Source organism: Rhodamnia argentea, chromosome 6, assembly GCF_020921035.1.
Source record: "Rhodamnia argentea isolate NSW1041297 chromosome 6, ASM2092103v1, whole genome shotgun sequence".
NCBI lineage: Eukaryota > Viridiplantae > Streptophyta > Magnoliopsida > Myrtales > Myrtaceae > Rhodamnia > Rhodamnia argentea.
In genome coordinates, this window is record NC_063155.1 from 6,453,695 (window position 1) to 6,472,843 (window position 19,149).

A 19,149-nucleotide genomic window follows, 5' to 3' on the forward strand; every position below is an offset into this window, starting at 1 on the left:
TCAAAATTATTCTTCATTTTTTCAGGGATGGTTGCATCAGTCGCTGGAATTGGGGTCACCATCATGTTGCTGCTTCCCTTCAGGAAGAAATCACTAATCCGAAGAATAATGGCTTTGGTAATGCAGAGGAGCGAACATTTCGATGGCGGAATGAAAATTGAGGGACTTGCGTCTTCAAGAAGATACACCTACAAAGACATCAAGAGGATGACCAACTCTTTTGGAGAAAAGTTAGGCCAGGGAGCCTATGGCTGCGTATACAAAGGCAAGCTTCAAGACGGTCAACTTGTGGCGGTGAAGCTTCTAAAGAAGCTGAAAGGCAATGCAGAAGAATTTTTCAATGAAGTTGCGAGCATAAGCAGGACTTCTCATGTCAATGTGGTCAGCCTCCTCGGGTTCTGTTTTGAAGGAAGCAAAAGAGCTTTGATTTATGAGTTTATGCCTAATGGATCGCTCGAAAAGTTCATATTTAACAGGAGTGACACTGTGGAGGTTGATCAACAATTGAGTTGGGACACCTTGTATAAGATTTCGCTTGGCATAGCTCACGGGCTGGAGTACTTACACAGAGGATGCAACACAAGGATCTTGCATTTTGACATAAAGCCTCACAACATTCTCCTCGACAGAAACTATTGCCCCAAGATTTCCGACTTCGGTCTTGCCAAAATATGCCCTAGAGAAGAGAGCACCGTGTCAATGCTAGGTGCTCGGGGCACCCCTGGATACATTGCTCCGGAGCTGATCATGAGGAACATTGGAGGGGTTTCTCACAAATCGGATGTGTACAGCTATGGCATGATGGTTCTCGAGATGGTCGGCGGGAGGAAAAACATCGAAGTCACGGTAGATCATACCAGTGAAATATACTTCCCTCATTGGGTCCACCAACGCCTAGAGCTCCAAGAAGAGCTTGGACTACATGGGATAACGAATGAGGAGGAGGAAGGAATCGCTAAGAAGATGATTGTAATAAGCCTATGGTGCATTCAGATCGATCCGAGAGGTCGACCATCTATGACCCAAGTTGTGGAGATGCTAAAAGGAAGTGTTGAGGCCTTGCAAGTTCCTCCCAAACCAACATTCTCATCTCCCTCAAGATCACTTGCAACTTCTCCTGGTGAAATTTTGTCTAACTCGAGTTGGGGTTAATTCAAAGTCAACTAGATGAGATCGACAATAATTTGTAATCGAGTATTAAAAAAAGCACCAAAATCATTATTGTGATCAAATGGCTAGGTTGAATTTCTATGGCATGATGCACACAAAAAAGTGAGGTGTGCATTATTTCATAATATGGCTAATTCCCTAAAAAAATCCTAAATTTTAAGTACAATCACAATTATTGCCCCAGACGTTTTTTTTTTTTTTTTATCTCATAAGAAATCCTCAATTTTCATTCTAATCCCAAATCTGCCTGCTCATCCAAAAAAAGGTACTGATTTTTCCAATATTATGAACATTAAGACGATACTATTGTTCCTTACAAGATGAGGTTGTTGATGGAAACATGGGTTCCTGTTGATAATTTTGAGTAGACTAGTGGAAATTTTTGGACTGTGGGTACTGGGTAGATTTAGGACTAAAGTTAAAGTTGAGGGTCTCCTATGAAATAAAAAAAAAATTGGAACAGAATTGCGATTGGACCTAGAGTTTGGGCTTTTTTTAGAAAATTAAGCCTTTCATAGGCTTCGTTTGTTTCACGAACAATATGATGTTTTCAAAAAATATTTTCCGGAAAGACATTTTCCAGGAAAATGACCGTATTTTCCGGTATTTGGTTAATAATTAAAAATGGCCTGGAATATAATTTCCGTTGTTTGTCAGGGAATTGATTTTCCTAAAAACAATTATCAAATAATTCAATATTTTTATATTCTTCGTTCTTTATTTTTTTTATTTTTTTTTATTTTTATTTTTCTTTTCTTTTCTTCTTTGCTCTTTCTTCCTCTTTCTTCGTCCTTCCTCTGCCTACTTCCTCTTTCCTCCATCTGCTGCTCCTTCCTCCGGCAACCTCGGCGACAACAACCGCCCGGCAATCGGCCATGTCAAGCAGGCCGATGAGGCCAAGGCTCGGCAAAGCGAGCCTCGGCCTCAAGCAAGCCAGTCTCACCTTACCAAATCCCACGAAGCTCGGCCTCCCTTGAGGCCAGGGCGACGATTGAGGAGCCAAGCTATTCCCTTGTAGCCTCAATGCATCAACGTTGCCCATCGTGGCTGCCTGGTCCTTCATCCATGGATGAATGACGGTTTTTTATTCCCTCTACCTAAGCTCATGCGCAAGGTACAAGCGGCCACAAGCTCGCATCCGGACGTGTTCTTGTCATTGTATGCGAAATTTGCGAGCAAATCATCTGTGCACGTGACCTGCAAGGCATGCCTGGCCTCCTCAATCATTGCCAACCTCAAGTGAGGCCGAGCCTGGAAGGATCTGGCGAGGTGAGCCTCGCTTGCTTGAGGCCGAGGCTCACGCCGTCGAGCCTCGAGTATGGTTGATTGCCGAGCGGCCGCTGTCACCGAGGTCCATGAAGAAAGGAGTAGTAGGTGGAGGAAGGAGGAAGCAGACGCACGAAGGAGGAAGAATGAGAAAAGAAAAAAAAAATAAAGAAGAAAACAATTAGATTAAAAAATAAAAAAATAAAAATTTTGAATTATTAAAATATAAATAAATAATGAAAAAATAAAATAAAAATGTAATTATAAAGAAAGGAAGTGTGAAAGAAATGAGGAAAAAAAGATGATGAAGATATTTTTCTCTTCTCAAAGGAGGAGTCAATATTTCCAAAATATCCTAGAAGCCTCGAAGAATTGATAAAGTGAGATTGCTGTTTGCAAATTTTTTGTTTTCCTTAGGAATAGCTGCATCAAGAAATGGAACTGGGATCGCCCTTATTTTTCTACTTTCCTTCGGGAAGAAATCACTGATCCAAAGAATTATGGCTTTGGTGAAGCAAAGGAGCGAACATTTCAATGGCGAAATGAAAATCGAGCGACTTGCATCTTCGAGAAGATACACCTACAAAGACATCCAGAGGATCACCAACTCTTTCGAAGAAAAGTTAGGCCAGGGAAGCTATGGTTGCGTGTACAAAGGCCAGCGTCGAGACAGTCTTGTGGCGGTGAAGCTTCTAAAGAAGCTGAAAGGAGATACAGAAGAATTTTTCAATGAAGTTGTGAGCATAAGCACGACTTCTCATGTCAATGTTGTAAACCTCCTGGGGTACTGTTTCGAAGGAAGCAAAAGAGCTTTGGTTTATGAGTTCATGCCCAATGGATCGCTCGAAAAGTTCGTATTTAACAAGAGGGACATTTTGGGAGTAGATCAACATTTGAGTTGAGACACCTTGTACCAGATTTCGCCCGGCATAGCTCACACGCTAGAGTATTTGCATAGAGGATGCAACACAAGGATATTGTACTTTGACATAAAACCTCACAACATTCTCCTCGATGAAAACTATTGCCCCAAGATTTTCGACTTTGGTCTTGCCAAAATATGCCCTAGAATAGAGAGCATCGTGTCAATGCTAGGTGCTCGGGGCACCCCTGGATACATTGCTCCGGAGCCGATCATGAGGAACATTGGAGGGGTTTCTCACAAATCGGATGTGTACAGCTACGGCATGATGGTTCTAGAGATGGTCGGTAGGAGGAAAAACATCGAAGTCACGATAGATCATTCCAGCGAAATATACTTCCCTCATTGGGTCCACCAACATTTGGAGCTTCAAGAAGGGCTTGGGCTGCATGGAATAACGAATGGAGAGGACGAAGGAATAGCAAAGAAGATGATTGTAATAAGCCTATGGTGCATTCAGATCAATCTGAGAGCGTGACCTTCTATGACCCAAGTTGTGAAGATGTTGAAGGGAAGTGTTGAGGCCTCGCAATTTCCTCCCAAACCAACATTCTCATCTCCTTCAAGACCGCTCGCGGCTTCTCCAAGTGAAATTTCATCTCTACAAGAAAGTAATGGCTCAAGTTAGGGTTATTCAAGATCAATCGTTTAAAATCAACATAGCTTGTAAAAGAGTACTTCAAAAACAACTGTTTACGTATTAATGATTATTGAGATTTTCACAAATTTATTTTTGGTTATTCTAGAGGACTGTTGCTACAACTACGCTTAATCAAGGATCTTGAGGTACTCACATATAATCCAGTTGCTACACTCCACTGCTCCTCTTCTCTTCAGCTGTGCATTCATCACATGCGAAACATGGTTGTTGATTAAATGATGGATTCATTTCCGCCATACACGAAGTTGAAAGGGAAAGAAATAGGTAATTCTACGTCATTGGAAGAATTTCGCAAAGTATACTAGGTAATGGACCATGAATCTTTATACACCTATCATCACCTCACCATCAATATTTCACGTAGGCTAGCTATCATATACCCGAATATCGACATCATCTAGATTTCGAGCTTCAGTACTTCCATGTACATCCTATGGTAACAATGCTCTTCATATATTATGTTCTACGTGTATGGCTCGACGACTGGACCTTTTTTCTGCAATAGTTTTCCAGTATTATCGTGCTGTAAAAGATCCTCCTGAAGAATTCTCGAAATTGGAAAATACCATGACACGGGAGTACTAGATTAATTACACATGAAGTTTTATTCGTCCATGATTTAAAATGATTAATCCCTTTATCTCATTGCAGCCACATATATTATACGAGCCATCGATCTCACTCCATCCGGTTATTTAACTCCATCTAGTTACGCAAGTGTTTACTAATCCCATAAATGCACTGGGCTATAAGTTACATTAACTATTAAGGAAGCAGGAGCTCCGGTATGGGACAAGAATTCCAAGTGACATGGCAATGTAATAGGAACAATTAATTTTTTTTTCTAAGCACTAAAATTTCGTATATCGGAAGCAAAGAAAAAGGGAAAATCTATACTTAATTTGCGCTGCTTAGTAGGATTTGTATGACGGGAGATTTGATCCCAAGTGTAATTTAGAGGCCCCTTTGACTTGGAAGTTTCATGGTTTTGGGAAGAACATCTATTTCCACATTTCAAGACAACCAAATCTTTGACCCAAAAAAAAAAAAGGACAACCAAATCGTAATTTAGGGGTCCCGTTAACTTGGAAGTTTCATGGTTTGTTCCTCAAGACTATCCAGGGCAAAGTTCCCGCGTCGGACATTGGCGTATCCAGATTGGGTGCTTGACTAATGCACGCATGGGACCACTTTCTGCCTCTCTTGGCATTTTGCTCCGAAGTTGATGAACTAGCAGGAGACAGTGATAGGAGTTGGGATCAATTCAAGCCACTCCATTTGAATTTTCTGCAAGTCCTTTCTACACTCTCTCCTGTTCTTTGCAATCCTCTCCCTCCTTCTAGTCCAAATGAATCTCCAAAACTTCATGTGCGTAGCTAATTGTTACAAATTGGTCCTTGTCATCGTCTCTATCAGGCTCTATCGGATGTTGCGCGATATGAGGGTTTCGGGCCTCGGAGCTACCGGTATGGCTCTGGACATCAGCTACCCTTTTTGGATTTCGTGTGAACAAGGGTAGCATTGTGGCTATCCGAATTTTGAGATTACCTGCAAAGAGATATACCTTGTAGTTAACAACAACGCAGAAAATTGAATTGGAAAAATTTATGTATATTTTGGTGTATCAATGAAGAGTACATGAGCCTATTTATAGGCTATGCAGGACGACTATATAAAGTAACATAATGTTATAATACCAATTACAATCAATCAGAAAAATATCCATAATACCCTAATTATCGTAAATAGCAATACCATCACACTCAAACTCAAGGTGGCGTAGAAGAAGTCAACAGAAGTTTGAAGAAAAGATCTTGCAAACGCCGGGATGGATGTGCCTTTATGAAGAAGTCAGCAATCTGATCAATAGATAAAGTGGGAACGAGTAGTGTAGTTGTGAGATCATATGAAATCATAGTCTATTTCAACTTAGTGTGCTAATGGAAAACACCATTATTGGGCTATTTGAATTTCACTCAGGTTGACACAATAAATAACTATTTCACTATTATGACGGGCTCCCATGTCTTTTAATAAATATCGTAACCATAGTAATTCTAATGTCATATCAGCAAGAGCATGGTACTTCGCTTCAGTGCTTGATTGAGCGACAACGGTATGTTTCTTGCTATGCCATGATATGAGTGAGGTACCAAGAAAGAAGCAATGGACTGTAGTGGAGTGACGATAAATAGGGTCACTAGCCCGGTCAACATCAGAATAAGCCCTCAACTCCAAAGTAGAAATGGACTGAATTGGCACAATTGCAAAAAGTTTAGAACTCAATCGGCAAAAAAATTAGGATTAAATTGGTATAATTGCAATATGTTTAGCATATGTTTGGTAATTTTCCCTAGGTAAACTGTCAAATTTTATTGTCCGTGAGTATTATCTATCGAAATTCGCAACCTAGAAGCCTCGATAAATTGATGATGTGAGATTTCTGTTTGCAACTTTCTGTTTTCCTTAGGAATAGCCGCATCATGAGTTGGAATTGGGATCGCCCTTATTTTATTGTTTTCGAACTTCTCTGCTTCAATTGGTGATTGACCAGCAGACATCTCACCAAGAAACCCAAACCTCAAACTTTGCTGTGATACCATTGTTATGATTCGGCACACAACCACAAAGAAATAGAATGTAAAAGCGAAAAAGCCCGCTTATCGTGAAATGGGACTCCCATGCTTTTCTGTTGATATGAGTATGAACCATACCCCAACAATGTCTACATTAGTTACTCACACAGATCCATTCGGATGTGTTTCCAGTATCTTTTGGTAAGATGTCACTAATTGATCCATGAAAAGTTAGGAGGATCGAGCCTAACATGAATTTGTATTCTTTTCGCTCGATGGTGGTGCTTTTTCTTTATAGAAACTGAATGGGCTATAACCTCATGATGTGCGCTGATCTTTATAACTCTTAAGACACTTTGAAATGCTCTGTTTGCAATTCGTTGATACATTTTTCTCTTTTGATGGCTAACGTCTCAGGAAACAAGAAGATTGGTCTCAAAGTTGGAACAGGTAATTATTTCAAAACTCTCTCTTCCACTTCTCTACATTCTACTCTGCAGATTTTTGCGACTTTTTGACCGTGAGCTTGCATCGTTGCTCAATGGAATCAACATTTCCAAAATATCCTAGAAGCCATGAAGAAGTGATGAAGTGAGACTGCTCTTCAAAATTATTCTTCATTTTTTCAGGGATGATTGCATCAGTCGCTGGAATTGGGGTCACCCTTATGTTGCTGCTTCCCTTCAGGAAGAAATCGCTAATCCGAAGAATAATGGATTTGGTAATGCAGAGGAGCGAACATTTCGATGGCGGAATGAAAATCGAGGGACTTGCGTCTTCGAGAAGATACACCTACAAAGACATCAAGAGGATGACCAACTCTTTTGGAGAAAAGTTAGGCCAGGGAGCCTATGGCTGCGTATACAAAGGCAAGCTTCAAGACGGTCAACTTGTGGTGGTGAAGCTTCTAAAGAAGCTGAAAGGCAATGCAGAAGAATTTTTCAATGAAGTTGCGAGCATAAGTAGGACTTCTCATGTCAATGTGGTCAGCCTCCTCGGGTTCTGTTTTGAAGGAAGCAAAAGAGCTTTGATTTATGAGTTTATGCCCAATGGATCGCTCGAAAATTTCATATTTAACAGGAGTGACACTTTGGAGGTTGATCAACAATTGAGTTGGGACACCTTGTATAAGATTTCGCTCGGCATAGCTCATGGGTTGGAGTACTTACACAGAGGATGCAACACGAGGATCTTGCACTTTGACATAAAGCCTCACAACATTCTCCTCGACAGAAACTATTGCCCCAAGATTTCCGACTTCGGTCTTGCCAAAATATGTCCTAGAGAAGAGAGCATCGTGTCAATGCTAGGTGCTCGGGGAACCCCTAGATACATTGCTCCAGAGCTGATCATGAGGAACATTGGAGGGGTTTCTCACAAATCATATGTGCACAGCTACGGCATTATGGTTCTAGAGATGGTCGGCAGAAGGAAAAACATCGAAGTCACAGTAGATCATACCAGTAAAATATACTTCCCTCATTGGGTCCACCAACGCCTAAAGCTCCAAGAAGAGTTTGGACTATGTGGGATAACGAATGAGGAGGAGGAAGGAATCGCTAAGAAGATGATTGTAATAAGCCTATGGTGGTGCATTCAGATTGATCCGAGAGGTCGACCATCTATGACCCAAGTTGTGGAGATGCTAAAAGGAAGTGTTGAGGCCTTGCAAGTTCCTCCCAAACCAACATTCTCATCTCCTTCAAGATCACTCGCAGTTTCTCCGGGTGAAATTTCGTCTAACTCGAGTTGGGGTTAATTCAAAGTCAATTAGATGAGATCGACAATAATTTGTAATCGAGTATTAAAAAAAAAGCACCAAAATCATTATTGTGATCAAATGTATAGGTTGAATTTCTATGGCATGATGCACACAAAAAAGTGAAGTGTGCATTATTTCATAATATGGCTAATTTCCTAAAAAAAATCCTAAATTTTAAGTGCAGTCACAATTATTGCCCCAGACTTTTTTTTTATCTCATAAGAAATCCTCAATTTTCATTCTAATCCCAATTCCGCCTGCTCATCCAAACAAAGGTGTTGATTTTTCCAATATTATGAACATTAAGAGGATACTATTGTTCCTCACAAGATGAGGTTGTTGATGGAAACATGGGTTAGTGTCGATAATTTTGAGTAGACTAGTGGAAATTTTTGGATTGTGGGTAGATTTAGGACTAAAGTTAAAGTTGAGGGCCTCCTATAAAATAAAAATAAAAAATTTGGGATAGAATTGCGATTGGACCTAAAGTTTGGGCTTTTTTAGAAAATTAAGCCTTTTATAGGCTCTGTTTGTTTCACGAATAATATGATGTTTTCAAAAAATGTTTTTCGGAAAGTTATTTTCTGGGAAAATGACCTTATTTTCCGGTATTTGGCTAAGAATTAAAAATGGACTGGAATATAATTTCCGTTGTTTGTCAAGGAATTGATTTTCCTAAAAAAAATTATAAAATAATTCGATATTTTTATATTCTTCGTTCTTTATTTTTCTATTTTATTTTTCTTTTCTTTTCTTCTTTGCTCTTTTTTCCTCGTTCTTCATCCTTCCTCCGCTTGCTTCCTCTTTCCTCCATCAGCTAATCCTTCCTCCGGCAACCTCGGCGACAATGGCCGCTCGGCGATTAGCCATGTCAGGCGGGCTTTGAGCTCGATGCTCGGTGACGCAAGACTCGACCTCGAGCGAGCCAGGCGCACGTTGCCAGATCCCACGAAGCTAGACCTCGCTTGAGGCCGGGGCGACGATTGAGGAGCCAAGTTATTCCATTGTCATCTCAATGCATCAACGCTGCCCACCGTGGCTGTCTAGTCCTTCATCCATGGATGAACGACGATTTTTTATTCCCTCTACCTAATCTCCTGTGCAAGGTACGAACGGCCACAAGATCGCGTCTGAACGTGGTCCTGTCATTGTATACGAAATCTGCGAGCAAATCATCCATGCATGTAACCTGCAAGGCAGGCCTAGCCTCCTTGCCAACCTCGAGTGAGGCCAAGCCTGGCAGGATCTGGCGAGGCGAGCCTCGCTCCCTTGAGGCTGAGGCTCACGTCGCCGAGCCTCGAGTATGCCTGATTGCCGAGCAGTCGCTGTCGCCGAGGTCCACGAAGAAAGGAGTAGCAAGTGGAGGAAGGAGGAAGCAAACGCACAAAGGAGGAAGAATGAGAAAAGAAAAAGAAAAATAAGGAAGAAAACAATTAGATTAAAAAAATATAAATAAATAATGAAAAAATAAAGTAAAAATGTAATTATAAAGAAAGGAAGTGTGAAAGAAGTGAGGAAAAAAAGATGATGAAGATATTTTTCTCTTCTCAAAAGAGGAGTCAATATTTCCAAAATATCCTAGAAGCCTCGATGAATTGATAAAGTGAGATTGCTGTTTGCAATTTTTCTGTTTTCCTTAGGAATAGCTGCATCAACAAATGGAACTTGGATCGCCCTTATTTTTCTACTTTACTTCAAGAAGAAATCACTGATCCAAAGAATTATGGCTTTGGTGAAGCAAAGGAGCGAACATTTCAATGGAGAAATGAAAATCAAGGGACATGCGTCTTCGAGAAGATACACCTACAAAGACATCAAGAGGATGACCAACTCTTTCGAAGAAAAGTTAGGCCAGGGAGGCTATGGTTGCATGTACAAAGGCCAGCTTCGAGACGGTCTTGTGGCGATGAAGCTTCTAAAGAAGATGAAAGGCAATGCAGAAGAATTTTTCAATGAAGTTGTGAGCATAAGCACGACTTCTCATGTGAATGTTGTCAACTTCCTGGGGTACTATTTTGAAGGAAGCAAAAGAGCTTTGGTTTATGAGTTCATGCCCAATGGATCGCTCGAAAATTTTGTATTTAACAGGAGGGACATTTTGGAAGTAGATCAACATTTGAGTTGAGACACCTTGTGCTAGATTTCGCCCAGCATAGCTCACGGGCTAGAGTATTTGCATAGAGGATGCAACACGAGGATATTGCACGTTGACATAAAGCCTCACAACATTCTTCTCGATGAAAACTATTACCCCAAGATTTTCGACTTTGGTCTTGCCAAAATATGCCCTAGAGAAGAGAGCATCGTGTCAATGCTAGGTGCTTGGGGCACCCCTGGATACATTGCTCCGGAGTTGATCATGGGAAAAATCCAAAAAAAGGCCTAAAGTCCTTTTGTTTTTTCAAATAAGGGCCCTAAATGAACTGTGTTTCAAATAAGGACTCAAAGTGACATAGTACGTTTTAATTAAGGGCCCGAAGTAGCCATAATGTTTCAAAAAAGGGTTTGTCTTGAAGGGCGTTTTCGTCATTTCACATTTTAATTATTTTATTCATTTTTTTCTTTTCCCTGATTTAAAAAAAAAAAAAGCCACACATAGGCGGGAGAGCTGCCCCTCCCGCCTGTGGCCACCGGCCCGTCGCCGGTTGTTGGTCGGCGACCTCGCCCGGCCGAGGCGAGGGCCTCTAGCCCCGCCAAAATCGGGAGAGGGTCGGGCCTTCTCCCGGATCCGGGTGAGGGCCGACGATCCTCGCCCACATCAGGGGGCTGTCGCCCGGGATTAGGCGGGGGTCGCCTTGACCGGGCGACCCCCTACCAGCGATGGGATGACGGCCGGCGGCCCTCAATTTGGGCGGGGACCGTCTCGCCTCACCCCGATCCTAGAGAGGGCCCGACCCTCTCTCGTTGGCTCTTGCCTTTGGTCGGCGTGGTCACCGGCACCTCGTCAAGGCGCCGGCGACCCCGCCAGCCTTTGTCGCCCCCGGCTACCGCCCTCCGGTAGTGGGGTGGTGGCCACAGGCGGGAGGGGTTGTGGAGGGCTGCCCCTCTCGCTTGTGAACGTCCACTTTCTCTTTTTTTTTTTTTTTTTTATAGAAAATAAATAACAAAAAGTATAATAAAAAAGAAAAAAAATCAAATAAGTAGAAAGACTAAAATGCCCTTGAAATCAGGCCCTTTTTTGAGATTTTATGGTCATTTCAAGTCCTTATTTGAAACAATGTTCACTTCAGGCCCTTATTTGAAAAAATAATGGCATTTGAGGTCCTTATTTGAAACAGGGTTCACTTGTGGCCCTTATTTGAGAAAACATGAGGACTTCGGGCCCTTTTTTGGATTTTTCCTTGAGGAACATTGGAGGGTTTCTCACAAATCGAATGTGTATAGCTACGGCTTGATGGTTCTAGAGATGGTCGGCAGGAGGAAAAACATCGAAGTCACGGTAGATCATACCAGCGAAATATACTTCCACGACCGACGTTTGGAGCTTCAAGAAGAGCTTGGGCTGCATGGAATAACGAATGGGGAGGACGAAGGAATAGCAAAGAAGATGATTGTAATAAGCCTATGGTGCATTCAGATCGATCCGAGAGCACGACCTTCTATGACCCAAGTTGTGAAGATGTTGAAGGGAAGTGTTGAGGCCTTGCAATTTCCTCCCAAACCAACATTCTCATCTCCTTCAAGATCACTCGCGGCTTCTCCAGGTGAAATTTCGTCTCTACAAGAAAGTAATGGCTCCAGTTAGGGTTATTCAAGATCAATCGTTTAAAATCAACATAGCTTGTAAAAGAGTACTTAAAAAACAACTGTTTACGTACTAATGATTATTGAGATTTTCACAAATTTATTATTGGTTATTCTAGAGAACTGTTGCTACAACTACGCTTAATTAAGGATCTTGAGGTACTCACATATAATTCGTTGCTACACTCCACTGCTCCTCTTCTCTTCAGCTTTGCATTCATCACATGCGAAACACGGTTGTTTGATTAAATGATGTATTCATTTCCGACATACACGAAGTTGAAAGGGAAAGAAATAGGTAATTCTACGTCATCGGAAGAATTTCGCAGAGTATACTAGGTAATTGACCACCAATCTTTATACACCTATCATCACCTCACCATCAATATATCACGTAAGCTAGCTATCATATACCCGAATGCCGACATCAACTAGATTTCGAGCTTCAGCACTTCCATGTACATCCTATGGTAACAATGCTCTTCATATATTATGTTCTACGTGTATGGCTCGACGTCTGGACCTTTTTTCTGCAATAGTTTTCCAGTATTTTCGTGCCCTAAAAGATTCTCCTGAAGAATTCTCGAAATTGGAAAATACCATGACATGGGAGTACTAGATTACACATGAAGTTTTATTCGTCCATGATTTAAAATGATTAATCCCTTTATCTCATTGCAGCCACATATATTATACGAGCCATCGATCTCACTCCATCTGGTTATTTAACTCCATCTAGTAACGCAAGTGTTTACTAATCCCATAAATGCACTGGGCTATAAGTTACATTAACTATTAAGGAAGCAGGAGCTCCGATATGGGATAAGAATTCCAAGTGACATGGCAATGTAATAGGAACAATTAATTTTTTTTTTCTAAGCACTAAAATTTCATATATCGGAAGCAAAGAAAAAGGGAAAATCTATACTTAATTTGCGCTGCTTAGTAGGATTTGTAAGACGGGACATTTGATCCTAAGTGTAATTTAGAGGCCCCTTTGACTTGGAAGTTTCATGGTTTGGGGTAGAACATCTATTTCCACATTTCAAGACAACCAAACCTTTGACCCAAAAAAAATAAAAATAAAAGGACAACCAAATCGTAATTTAGGGGTCCCGTTAACTTGGAAGTTTCATGGTTTGTTCCTCCAGGGCAAAGTTCCCGCGTCGGACATTGGCGCTTCCAGATTGGGTGCTTGACTAATGCACGCATGGGACCACTTTCTGCCTCTCTTGGCAATTCGCTTCAAAGTTTGATGAACTAGCAGGAGACAGTGATAGGAGTTGGGATCAATTCAAGCCACTCCATTTGAATTTTCTGCAAGTCCTTTCTACACTCTCTCCTGTTCTTTGCAATCCTCTCCCTCCTTCTAGTCCAAATGAATCTCCAAAACTTCATGTGCGTAGCTAAACAAATTGGTCCTTGTCATCGTCTCTATCAGGCTCTATTGGATGTTGCGCGATATGAGGCCTTCGGGCCTCGGAGCTCCCGGTGTGGCTCCGGACATCAGTTACCTTTTTTGGATTTTGTGTAGCATTGTGGCTATCCGGATTTCGAGATTACCTGCAACGAGATATACCTTGTAGTTAACAACAACGCAGAAAATTGAATTGGAAACATTTATGTATATTTTGGTGTATCAATGAAGAGTACATGAGCCGATTTATAGGCTTTGCGGGAGGACTATATAAAGTAACATAATGTTATAATACCAATTACAATCAATCAGAAAAATATCCATAATATCCTAATTATCCTAAATAACAATAACATCCCCTCAAACTCAAGGTGGCATAGAAGAAGTCAACAGAAGTTCGAAGAAAAGATCTTGAAAACGCAGGGATGGATGTGCCTTTATGAAGATATCAGCAATCCGATCAATAGATAAAGTGGGAACGAATAGTGCAGTTGTGAGATCATATGGAATCATAGTCTATTTCAACTTAGTGTGCTAATGGAAAACACTATTATCGGGCTTTTTGAATTTCACTCAGGTTGACACAATAAATAACTATTTCACTATCATGACAGGCTCCCATGTCTTTTAATAACTATCGCAACCATAGTAATTCTAATGTCATATCAACAAGAGCACGGTATTTCGCTTCAGTGCTAGATTGAGCAACAATGGTATGTTTCTTGCTACGCCATGATATGAGTGAGGTACCAAGAAAGAAGCAATAGACTGTAGTGGAGCGACAATAAATAGGGTCACTAGCCCGGTTGGCATCAGAATAAGCCCTCAACTCTAATGTAGAATGGGCAGAAAAGTAAAGACAATGAAATAAAGTACCATTGACACATATGAAGAACAATAGCGAAATGAGTCGTATGCGGCGCGATCATGAACTGTCTGACTATTTGAACAACACCAAGTGACATCGGGACAAGTAATAGTGACATATACGAGACTAGCAACCAACTATCGATAAAGTATATGATTTAGAAGAACAGTCTCATCTTTGTCATCAAAGTTTGCATTTGTCTCGATGGGAGTTGTAGCAATCTTGTTATCTGTGAGTTCCACTCAAGAAAGAAGATCAGTGGCATATTTCGCTTGAAATAGACAATAGCCGAATGAATATGAAGCAATATCCAAACTTAGAAAGTAACCGAGTTGCTTGAGATAGATAATAGTGGTTGTACTTGTTTGTGAACATGAAGAGAGAGGAGGCGGCATTCGATGAGGGCTGGGATTGCGAGGAGACGGTGGTGGCGATAGTGAAGCAGCCTATCACGAACATGGTGGAGGAGTTCGCTTGGGCAATGGGTGAGGGGTTCAAGCTTGACATGCTTGACTATCAGGCGACGAAGGTTTTCGGCGCGTGCAAGCACTTTGGCGGGCGGTGCGCATTCAACCGGACAAAGCGCGGGCTGTGATTTTACAACAATGGTTCAAATCCCAGGAACAGTTTTTGCAAAGTTAAGAATGATGTTTGTGCAGGTTTCTGCATTTTGTTCGCCAATCGCATCATTTTTTTTCCCAATGCTTGTCACTTATCAATTTTGTGTTTTTGCATATTTTGATGTCGCAACAACGTTTAGCACTAGGAAAGAAAACTTACAGTCAATAAATAAAAAGAAATCATATATATGTTAATAAAGTATAGAAAGCCGCTAGCCTAACAGTCTGACAATTTATTGTTTTTTACCTCACGATGTTTCAATTAATGAGTGTTTTATACAAAATACGCGATGATGGTATGTGGATCTATGGTTAGAAATCTCTAACTATACTGTCGGATTGTCGGAAAAGCATTTTCGTAAAGTATAAGCTGTAACCAAATGAGGTGAGATATTTTTACACCCCTCTTGCATGCAAATCCGGATTAAGAACCACACATAGAATATGTCGAATAGAGGGCGGCACACGCGAAATAAATTGGGGCAATACCTTGATCCAATAACAGGTCCAAAATGTGCTATTTGCTTCCGACAAGAGAGCCAACGGGGGTCATCATCGTAAATCACGAGACATGGGTCCAATCCGGCATGGCCGATGTTAACCAAGTGCCGAGTCAAACTCTGGTTTTGCCAAAGTCAAGAGCTTCTCATTTTTCCGTCATTCTCAAGGCACAGCATGGTTTTTGTACTCTGCATCCTCTTCCTTGTTTGCTCCCACCACCATGCCCCTTTCGATGGATCTTACCATGTCATCTTGCGCTCTCTCCTTGCTCTTCATCATGTCCCTCCATATTCACTTCCCGGTGCCAGCTTCCGGCGAGTTCCCACCGTTCCGAGAGTGCGCTCCTTTTGTTTGCGGAGATCAACAAATCAGCTATCCTTTCAGGCATAATGAGCGACCGAGTTACTGTGGGTATCCTGGCCACGAACTCGGCTGTGACGGACATAACCTGACCTTGTCCATGATGTCACCGGAATATCGGGTGATCCACATGGATAGGAATGCGCAGGTCCTCGAGGTGGCGAGGACTGATATAGTGGAAGATGTGTGTCGAAAAACCGATGTTGACACCACTTTAAACTTCACTCTCTTCAACTACGCCTCTAGTGATATCAATTTCACCTTGTTCTACAATTGCAATGTGTCGCCGTATTCTCTATCTTATTTGTTCTTATGTCGTACACAATATGGCTACCTTGTTCGGAACGCGGACCTTGATCCCCAGTCCCCACGATGCAACTTCAGGGCCCTTGTCATGATTGCAAGCGAAGCTCTAGCTCTACTGCAGTCACCTGACGAGAGCAACCGTCGCGCTATTATTGAGGTCCTGAGCAAAGGCTTTGAGATCACCTGGATTGCCGACACATCGCAGTGCGATGATTGCACCAAATCGGGGGGAAGATGTGGGTATGGCTGGACAAGGCAAGAGTTCAATTGTTTTTGCTCTGATGGAGTCTATTCAACGACCTGCGACCGACAAAGTATGCACGCTTACTCTGCAACCTTCGCTGCCTTGTGTCCTAACAGGGAAAACCTGGCATCCACTTACTAGTTTCATCACTACTTCATTTGGTATTTGACTTGATAAGGCTTTGTGTCCTAGCAGGGAAACCTGGCATTTTGGGGACAAAATCTATCCTAGGTAATCCGCTGAACTATGATTTTCACTGAGTATTTTCCATATTCGCAACTTATTAGCCTTGATAAAGTGATGAAGTGAGATTGTTGTTTGAAATATCCTGCTTTTTTTTTTTTTTTTTTTTTAGGAATAGCTACAATAGGTACTGCAACTGTGATCGCCCTTATTTTAATACTTTCCATCAGGAAAAAACCAATGATCAGAAAGATTATGGCTTTAGTGAAGCAGAGGAACGAACATTTAGATGGCGAAATGAAAATTGAGGGACTTGTCTCTTCGAGAAGATACACCTACAGAGACATCAAGAGGATAACCAACTATTTCGAAGAGAAGTTGGGTCAGGGAGGCTATGGTTGTGTGTACAAAGGCAAGCTTCGAGATGGTCAACTTGTGGCGGTGAAGCTTCTAACGAAGCTGAAAGGCGACGCCGAAGAATTTTTCAATGAAGTTGTGAGCATCAGCAGGACTTCTCATGTCAATGTTGTCAGCCTCCTGGGGTTCTGTTTTGAAGGAAGTAAAAGAGCTTTAATCTATGAGTTCATGCCCAATGGATCCCTTGAGAAGTTCATCTTTAACAGGAGTAACGCATTGGAGGTAGATCAACTACTGAGTTGGGACACTTTGTATCAGATTTCCCTTGGCATAGCTCACGGGCTAGAGTACTTGCATAAAGGCTGCAACACAAGGATCTTACACTTCGACATAAAGCCTCAGAACATTCTCCTTGATGCAAGCTATTGTCCCAAGATTTCCGACTTTGGTCTTGCCAAAATATGCCCAAGAGAAGAGAGCATCGTGTCATTTCTTGGTGCCCGAGGCACCGTCGGATACATTGCTCCGGAGCTGATCATAAGGAACATCGGAGGGGTTTCTCACAAATCGGATGTGTATAGCTACGGCATGATGGTTCTTGAGATGGTCGGTAAGACAAAAATGCCAAAGTTGCAGTAGATCAAACTAGCAAAACATACTTCCCTCATTGGGTCCACCGACGCATGGAGCTTCGAGAAGAGCTTGGCTGCGAGGGATCACAAATGAGGAGGACGAAGTAATCGCGAAGAAGATGATTGTAATAGGCTTATGGTATTCAGATCGATCTGATAGCTCGGCCATGTATGACACAAGTTGTGGAGATGCTAAAAGGAAGTGTTGACGCCTTCCAAATTCCTCCCAAACCATCTTTGTCGTCACCCTCAAGATCGTTTGTAGCTTATCCACGTGAAAGTTCGTCTCTACAAGAGAGCAATGATTCAAGTAGGAGTTATTCAATATCAATTATATGAGACCGACATAGTTTGTAACAGAGATTTTAGGGGAAAAAAAGCAGCTACATTGAGCTATTCATAAATTTGTAATCAAATGTCTAGATTGAATTGATGAAAATGAACAGGAGGAGGACAAAAGTATGTCATTGACACCTAAATCTTCACGTATGGGTTTCTGTCTCATGTCATCAAATTAGGAATATAATTTACCACGTAAATTGACCCCTTAACCCAAAAAATTGACCCCGTATCATTTGGTATTTGCATTGCTTGCTACATCTCATCACGATTAGGGATATTCATAGATGAAAATCAAAATAAGTACAAAAAAATTTATAACAAAAAAAAAAAGGAAACAAGACTCACGAATCAATTTATATTTTCACAAACACGTTAACTTTGTCATTTTGAAGCGCATCTAGTGGGTTCACGCCCGGCCCACACGCTCTCATATGGAGCATGCATTGGCCAGCCACCCATGAAGAATTAGGAGCGAAAAGTTGAAAAACTGAAAAATTGGAGGGACAAAGAGGAAGCATTCTTTATGTGGCCTTAAGCATGCAAGGAAGTGTTGGGGCTAACAATATAACAAACAATCAGCACTCAATATGGTATCGCAAATAAATCAATGTGCGTGATGCTAGTAAGTAAATCAGATTAAAATATAAGCAAATCACACATCAAATTGTAGTGGTTCACTCTAGAACAAAGTCGACGTCTACTTTCGGACTAACAGCCTTAACAACGACCGGATTCCACTAGTAAATAGTAACACAAGTTACAATTAACTAGTATATTTCTCTTCACTTGATAAATCACACTATCAGGATATAAGAACATTGTGCTTACTCTTGTACACTTGACACATAGCTATTACAGTGCTAGACCAAATACAGAGGGATACACAGAATAAAATCAATGCCAATTCCGAACTAGAGAGACAATTGCAGTATTTTCACGTAGCTAATTTTTTTTCTCAACACCACTGTTCTTTATATAAATATGTCCATTGGAGACCTCCTATGGTGTTCAACTAGTTGCTGAAGAGTCACTAGGGGCTCTTTGCTGGTATCGGGATTGCTCCTGCAGTCGTTTCGCTAACTTACGCAGGTTTCTCAAAAAGACAACTACTGTAGCTGTCCTCTGTCAAAAATCTGTCAGCGGCTTTTTTAATACTTAACCTGGTTTGCCAGCTGCGGAATCTAGAGCTTCAACGGCTATTTTCTGTACCATCAATAG

At 41.4% G+C, this 19,149-nt stretch overlaps 3 protein-coding genes and 2 pseudogenes across 4 annotated transcripts in view; all 5 read left to right on the plus strand.

Annotated features, from left to right (window-relative positions):
- The window catches only part of LOC115729879 (LEAF RUST 10 DISEASE-RESISTANCE LOCUS RECEPTOR-LIKE PROTEIN KINASE-like 2.1), a 58,015-nt gene that overhangs the window by 17,979 nt on the left and 20,887 nt on the right, over window positions 1-19,149 (plus strand). Inside the window, exon 3 of one of the 2 annotated variants that reach the window (XM_030660506.2) lies at window positions 26-1,161. The exons of the other annotated variant lie outside the window; for it this stretch is intronic. Within the exon in view, the coding sequence (XP_030516366.2) occupies window positions 26-1,152 (1,127 nt within the window). The 3' untranslated portion in view covers window positions 1,153-1,161. Of the gene's footprint in view, window positions 1-25; window positions 1,162-19,149 lie in introns of those variants that run through there. 2 annotated transcript variants of the gene reach the window in all.
- Window positions 2,966-4,084, plus strand: LOC125315583 (annotated as a pseudogene).
- On the plus strand, window positions 7,322-8,354 carry LOC125315367 (PR5-like receptor kinase). The gene has a single exon (XM_048279950.1). The coding sequence runs from the start codon at window positions 7,350-7,352 to the stop codon at window positions 8,352-8,354; it is 1,005 nt and encodes a 334-aa protein (XP_048135907.1). The 5' UTR covers window positions 7,322-7,349.
- Window positions 10,034-12,102, plus strand: LOC115732387 (annotated as a pseudogene).
- Window positions 15,740-17,596, plus strand: LOC115732574 (LEAF RUST 10 DISEASE-RESISTANCE LOCUS RECEPTOR-LIKE PROTEIN KINASE-like 2.7). Its single transcript, XM_048279951.1, has 2 exons — window positions 15,740-16,487; window positions 16,773-17,596. The coding sequence occupies exons 1-2, from the start codon at window positions 15,740-15,742 to the stop codon at window positions 17,594-17,596; spliced, it is 1,572 nt and encodes a 523-aa protein (XP_048135908.1).

Bases quoted from the DNA above. Each gene is read 5' to 3' on its own strand.
- LOC125315367 (XM_048279950.1), top strand. From the start codon at position 7,350: ATGAAAATCGAGGGACTTGCGTCTTCGAGAAGATACACCTACAAAGAC.
- LOC115732574 (XM_048279951.1), top strand. From the start codon at position 15,740: ATGGATCTTACCATGTCATCTTGCGCTCTCTCCTTGCTCTTCATCATG. The intron at 16,488-16,772 runs GTATGCACGCTT...TTTTTTTTTTAG, and splicing joins AACGACCTGCGACCGACAAA to GAATAGCTACAATAGGTACT.